Source organism: Aplysia californica, unplaced genomic scaffold (assembly GCF_000002075.1).
Source record: "Aplysia californica isolate F4 #8 unplaced genomic scaffold, AplCal3.0 scaffold00208, whole genome shotgun sequence".
Classification (NCBI taxonomy): Eukaryota; Metazoa; Mollusca; class Gastropoda; order Aplysiida; family Aplysiidae; genus Aplysia; species Aplysia californica.
Window position 1 is genome coordinate 931,376 of NW_004797478.1, and position 7,611 is coordinate 938,986.

General features: G+C 36.6%; 1 protein-coding gene across 1 annotated transcript; it reads left to right on the forward strand.

Moving 5' to 3' along the window:
• Positions 1-4,129: 4,129 nt before the first annotated feature.
• Positions 4,130-7,201, forward strand: LOC101862036 (boophilin-H2-like). The gene is made up of 2 exons (XM_005099307.1): positions 4,130-4,214; positions 6,492-7,201. The coding sequence occupies exons 1-2, from the start codon at positions 4,130-4,132 to the stop codon at positions 7,199-7,201; spliced, it is 795 nt and encodes a 264-aa protein (XP_005099364.1).
• The last annotated feature ends 410 nt before the right edge of the window (positions 7,202-7,611 follow it).

The window sequence follows — 7,611 nt, forward strand, 5'->3', positions numbered from 1 at the left end:
AAGAGAGAGAGAGAGAGAGAGAGAGAGATAGATAGATAGATAGATAGATAGATAGATAGATAGATAGATAGATAGATAGATAGATAGAGCAGTTTTGAGGTAGCGAAATGAAAAATTAATAAAAATACTAACATGACACTTATGGTATAGGGGGAAATTCTCGCTCAACAACATGCTCTTTTTGTTTTACAATCTTTCTACCAACACCAGCCTGCCTGATTGCATTCTGAATCAATCTCAACTTCCTCGGAGGCATGGTGCTTGCTGCAATTTTATAGGTGCTAAAACACGAACATACTGACACAATGTTTCGTTGACTATAGCTGGGTGCGCATTCTCACCGAGTGAAGTTAGGAGAGGAGGTGTAAAGTACTTTCCGCTAGGACTCAACGTCGTCGGGCCTTAGGCTAGAACGCCGTAACCCAAAACCTGCGGAATATCGGTAACCTAACCACTAGACTAGACTACCGAGCCCACAACTGTATCTACATTATGCCATGTCTATTTCTTTGCGTTTATCAATATCTTTTAGAAAAAAAAGATTTTGCGGGATCATAGGCCGCCAATCCGATACCACAGATTAAGAAACTAACAAAGAGAGAGCAACAAATCGAAATTTAGGGCTTAGTACAGTTGAACTGCAAGCGGGTGAGTCGTTCGGCAGTCTCGCGAACATGAGCACTAAGTAAAAAAATGAAATTATGAGGCATCGTGGTAAAATCAGGCCCTCGTCAAAATAATGAAATCGAAGAAAAAGGCCTTTTTACCTCAAATTTGACCACTTTTATAAAACGGTCGAATTTTAGCACATTTTAATTCTACCGAAATACAATTAATGGCACGAAATATGTAAAATTTCAGTTTTCAATGATTACTCTCAAGGTATAGAAGTTTCCGAACTTTGGCGGCACTTTTCTCATTAATTTTTACCTCTGAAATCATACTACCCCAACCTCCTTCAATTGCAAATATCTCTACTTCTTTCCTAGATAGACGGGAATTTTCTCGTACAAAGCATAGCAATTTAATACGCTTTCAGATGATATCAAAAACTCTACCCAAAAACTGACAAGTTCCTGATTCCGAGGCGTCATGACAAAATTATGGGCGATGTACTAGAAAAGGTGAGTGCATATCGGCCACAGTATCACTTGAGGTCAAGAAAGGGCACACAAACCCCGTATTTTTGACTTTTTGACTTGTGGAAAAAATAGCAGCACAAAGTAACTGAGTACGTGCTCCTCAGTAAAATGCGGAAACGACCCATTCTCCTAGGAGTATTCTATAATCCAGATTAAATGTGGATGCAATTGTATTCTAAAGAATCTTAATACACTTATTTATTATTCTTTTTTCTGTTAAGTACTTCTTTCATAGTGTTATTTAGACGAATGGGATTATCTAAGAAAAAAAGCAAGATTGTGACTTGATCTTGCAAACAATCTTCATTTTCTGTGCAAATGCTTTTTCTCTGCCTGCCTTGGCGAGATAATAAATAATATACGATAAGTCTGCTAATCTGTTATTAATTCAAATTTACGTATATCCAGAACTTAAACTTAAACAATGCATACTTTCTGACTTTTCAAAAATTAAAACTCACGCAACAAACAATACATAACTCTTTTCCCTCGGACAATACCTTCATTCCAAATAGCCATTTAATCCAACTATGAGCCCGCAATAATTGTTGCCATTAATGCGCTTATCGTATCACTTTTGTTCTCACATACTATATAAACCGTCTCTTCTGATAGGTAAGTATTCATCTGCAGCTCGGTGAACTGACAAGGTAAGTTCCTTTCTTAGATGTTAGACGTTCTCTGTCGGGCGGTTCTTGGAATCAAACTCGTAGAGACTTTCTTTCAGCTCTAGTCCATGTGGCCAAATAGCCCACCACGTCAACGATCTCTCAGAGTGTTGTCCTAACCAGAAACCAAACGACAATAATAGTTGGTCTTCCGTCTCTCAAAACACAATTTAAAATAGAACAACAGCTTTTACTTCAACATTTAGTTAAAAATCAATAATACTAAAGATAATATTAGTTATGATAATAATAATAAAATAAAGATACTTATTATTATAATGTCATAATAATAATGTTAATAATATTAATAATAATAATAATGATAATGATAATAATAATAATAATAATAATAATAATAATAATAATAATAATAATAATAATAGTGATAACAATAATAATAATAATAATAATAATAATAATAATAACAATAATAACAATAATAATTGTTATTATTATTCCCATAATGTAATAATAATAATAGTAAGAATATCATCATCATCATCATCATCCAGTGCTAAATCTGCGACAGACATCGGCGATCATTATCTCCATTCATTTTTTTGCTCGGATGCTCTAAAATAAGGCACGTTTCCCTTATCATTCTCTGTTACCCATGTGTTTAGGTTCCCCAAGTATATTGTTCTGGGCCTTCCCCTGCCTCCATTGCCCTCAATTTTGCCAGTGAGAGCTAGATGTTCAAGACCCTTATGTCTATTTATGTGTCTCAAAAACTGCATTTGTCGTTTCCTGGTTGTTTTTAACATTGAGCGTCCCACGTGGGCTTCATCAAGCACTACCTCATTTGATTTCTTTTCCTTCCACGATACTCTTAACAGTCTCCTAAGAAACCACATTTCTGTTGCTTCTATTTTATTTTCAATGTCTTTAGTGATTGTCCAGCATTCACAGACATGTAAAAGGGTTGACCAAACATATCATTTCAGAACTTTCATTTTGGTGTTCATTGAGATGTTTCTATGTTTTTTGATTGGGCCCATTTTATTAAAACTAGCCTTAGCCATTGTAATTCTTCGTCTTTTTTCTCTGGAACATTTGGAATCAGATGTTATCATATATCCTAGATATTTAAACTGTTGGACTTGTTTGATCTTTTCACCTTTGCTAATGGGATTACAACAAGGCTTTGCTGCTTTTTTGGATATTACCATGCCTTCTGTTTTCTTTACTTTCAACACTAATCCTTTACGTTCACTTTCTGTTACAACAGTATCTAGAAGCAATTGAAGGTCCCTTTCTGAGCATGCTATTAAAACTTTGTCATCTGCATAGTCGATGTTATTAATCTTTTCTTCATTTACTCTGAGACCTGGACATTCTTCTATGTTTCTAAGGATTGTTTCACTGTACATGTTAAAGAGGTCTGGAGACATAACACATCCTTGCCTCACTCCCCGCCTAATCTGCTTATATTCACTGTATTCTCCATTAATTCGTACAGCTGCGTTTTAGTCCCAGTACAAATTCCTGATAATTCTTAGATCTTTTCCATCTATTTCTAGCTTTTCCAGTATTTTAAATAGCTCATCATGTCTAACTTTATCGAACGCCTTTGAATAATCTATAAAGCATAACAGATTTGTCTGTGCTTCACTACATCTTTCCATTAACATTGTTAAGGTGAATATAGCATTTCTGATGCCCTTGTAAGGAACAAAGCCGAATTGCGTTTTAGATATCTCTGGTTTTACACTTTTTATCAATCTCCCCATTATTACTCGCAGCAATATTTTTTGTAAAATGACTCATAAGGCTAATATTATAGTAATAATAATAATGATGATGATAATAATAATAATAATAATAATAATAATGATAATAATAATAATAATAATAATAATAATAATAATAATAATAATAATAATAATAATAATAATAATAATAATAATAATAATAATAATAATAATAATAATAATAATAATAATAGTAATAATAATAATATTAATATCATTTATATAGTCCATATCCACGCTATACAGCTTGCTCTATGCACTCTGCAATTACTGTTATCCCAGCAGACCATAGAAAACTCAGGAGCATTCTTAGCTTTCTGGGAAGCCTACAGTGCAAACTGAGGTAATATTTAAAAAATCTTGACATGTTGTGAAACTCATCCTTTAGTTCAAATTTCCCAGAAGTAGATACAGAGCAGATAGAGCTTTGAACTTGTAGGGCAGCGTGTTGTCCTCCAACGTTCTAATCTGTACTTTTTTGGTTACATCCTTACACAGTGAGCGAAAGCTCCATCCCAGACCTACCTGCCACTGATCACGTGACAACTGAACAGAATCCAGCGCCATCATGAAAGACCTGGTCGTCTTGCTGTGTCTTCTGCCAGCCGCCCTGGCATTTAGGTTTCATGAGGTGTTGAACCAGCAGCCCAAATGTAAGTACACTTTTTTATGTGGGACATTGTGGGTGAAATCAGGCCCTCGTCAAAGTACTGAAATTAAAGAAACCGGCATTTCTCTGACAGTTGGGTTTTTTCCCCCAAGACTTTTTTTATTTTTACGCGCAACAGCTATCACGCCATTTACAAACAACTTTCGGTTTGGAAAAAGTGTCATGTTAAGTTCCCAAGGACACTCAAGCTCAAACGGAAAACTGTTTTCTCGCTAATTTCATACCTGACAACAAGCGACTAGATCTCTACCACCTTCTTGAACTGCAAATATCTCGACTTTCAGGCAAGGTAGATGGGTACTTTTTTCAATCTCATGCAAGACAAATTGCCAAGCTTTAAGACTATAACAATAACTTCAAAGCCAAAGAAATGAACGAACGTCTGATTTCGCCTGGTCGTGTCATAAATGTATATGATTTTACGCTCATATCGACACAGTTTAGATCATTTTGGTAGCTGCACTTCGACCACCAAGGCTAAAAGAAAAACAATATTTTCCAAGCAGTTAATACTGAAATACTCAATAGGAAATCTCCCCACTCGGTAACTGAAGTCGGGTCTCCTACATGCAAGAGCAAAGCGCATAACCGTTACAACGCAGGCGTCCATTGTAAATTCTTGTTCACAGCAAGTATTAATTATTACAGCGTTACTTGTAGCCTATCATGACAATACGTTAATCGTTACTTGTAGCCTATCATGACAATACGTTAATCGTTACTTGTAGCCTGACACTACATGTACAACGTTACTTGTGGCCTGATATTGCAACGTTACACGTATCGTGTTGTAAAAAAAAGGTTACACATAGCTTATGTAAAAAATTGCCACATATTTGTTGTAAAAAAAGTTTCGTATAGCTTATTACCATACGGTACGCGTAGTTTGTTGCAATGACTTAACACATAGCTTGTTGTAAAAGAAATGTTGCACGTAGCTTGTTGTTACAACGATACACGTAGCTTGTAATTATAACGTTATTCGTAGATGGTTGTAATAAAATGACATGTAGGTTGTTTTTTTTTAAGTTACACGTAGCTTGTTATTGTAAGTGTACTCGTAAATTGTTGTAATAAAGTAATACGTAGCTTGTTATAATAACGTTCCACTTAGATTGTTATTATAACGTCATTCGTAAATTGTTGTAATAAAGTTACAAGTAGATTGTTTTTAAAATGTTACATGTAGCCTGTCGTAATAACGATACACGCAGTTTGTTATTACGTTGCACGTTGCTGATAGCTACATTACGCAGAATCTAAACGTATTGTGTACATATTACCTTGCCTTGCCGTTGGAACTAAGTAGAAATCATTAACATCTTCTTTTGTTTTACAATTTTTAAAGAATATCTGTCATTCCTTTAAGACAGTAGGGGCTACTGATTGCCTGTAGAAAATCTGTAGCGTTAACATGACCAAATTGGATTTATAATGCTATAAAACGTAATTCGCTTTAAATATATATACACGGCCATCGGCTTGACTACTTTGAAATTAGTTCTTTTATCTCTTATAATAAGGGAGACGCCAACAAAGATATATTGCTTGAATTGAAACCTAATATATACAAATGTAGTTAACTAAAGGTTTGGAAACCTAATGTTATTGGAACAGGCTAACCATTGAAACCCAAGCCTTAAGGCTTACTTTAAACATATCTCTAATTCTGTGAATAAACCTAACTTAACTAAACCTTGACTCTGTAACAAAAATACTGGTGGAGTCTCTCAGACCCTTGTATTGTAGAGAAGAGTAACACAGTAGTAAAATATGCCCATGGACAGTTTGAAGGTAATTTTAGTTCCTGTGATAAATGTGTTTTTTTTAGTTACATTCACACAGTAATGTGCTTTTATATTAACATAAAAAGGTGTTGAGTCACGAAAAAGAAAATCGATAAGTTTGCCAATCGAGCAGAAAAATGATAACTTCTTCCATGTTATTTTGACAATCGTTTGTTTACACCACGATACACCTAAGGTTTCAAAACAATTATCTCCATCGCTGTGTCGACAAGGAGGCATCGCCATAGCCCCTCCGGGTCTCTCAATGGTCATCAACTTTTGAGACAAAAGCAATCTTTTCTTCTCTGCTCAGAAACTAATTAATCATCTATTCTCTACGCTCAGACTATAAAAAATCTTCTAATCTCTGTCCCCAAACTGTAATTAATCAAATTTTCTCAACCCTCAGATTGTAAATAATCTTCTCTTCTCTATCGACAGACTGTAAACAATCTTCTCTTCTCTCCCCTCAGACTGCAGCCTACCAAGCGTCCGCGGAGAGTGCGACGGCTCTTACACCCATTACTTCTACAACAGGGAGACAGAGTCTTGTGAGCCATTTACTTACTCAGGTTGTGACGGGAATAGAAACAACTTCCGCAGCTTCTCCGAATGTCGAGCAGCGTGCGTGTGTACTCTAGGAGCAGAACGTGAAAGGGCCGACGGACAGTGTACCAGGCAGTATTACTACGATGTCACTGATGGTAAATGCAGACGATACCGTTATAGAAGTTGCAACTCTAGGGCTAACCGTTTCAAAAAAGAACAGTTCTGCGAAAAGTCGTGCCCGACTGCACGCTGCTATCTGGGGATGGACAGAGGAAGCACACTCTGCGGACAGCCTGACGTTCGTTACTTCTACAACAGAACGGCCGAACAGTGCCAGAAATTTAGATACTCCGGCTGCGTGGGTAACCTGAACAACTTCGGGACATTGGAGGATTGTGACAATAGCTGCACCGAACCCATCAGGAAAAGTGTAGGCCAGACCACGCCACACCCAGACTGCTTCCTTCCCAAATCAAAACCTGTTTGCAAACAAACAATTGAAAGGTTTTATTTCAATACTGAGACGGGTGAATGCGAGTCATTCATCTACGGAGGTTGCCATGGTAACGGGAACAATTACAACAGTTTGGAGAAGTGTAGAAAGGTATGCATGCCACCACAACCGCGAGACTAGACGCGCGCGATGGGGTTGCCTCCTTTGTTTAGCATTTGGGCAAGAGATGTAGAAGCGTACACTCTAATAAAGAAATCTGCCGAAAGCTTGGGGCCCGACGCGTGCACATAATATTCTGTTTTGTCTGTATTTTGTCTTTTAATTTTAAGCTAGCCTTACTGAACCTCTGGTGGAAAGACAAAGTAAGGTCCATCGATACCTCGAGGAAGGGAAGAAAGATTGCCACAAAATCTCCACTCACCAACCAGGCTGAAAGAATTCAACAAGAAAGTCACACATAATCACCAGGAAGCCATACAAAAAAAAAGATTAACAATGATGTGTTCCGTACGTCGATTTTTATTAAGATCTCAGAGAGTTGGCAAATGATGTATCAAATGGTAGGACCACAAGAGCAGAATGAGATAAAA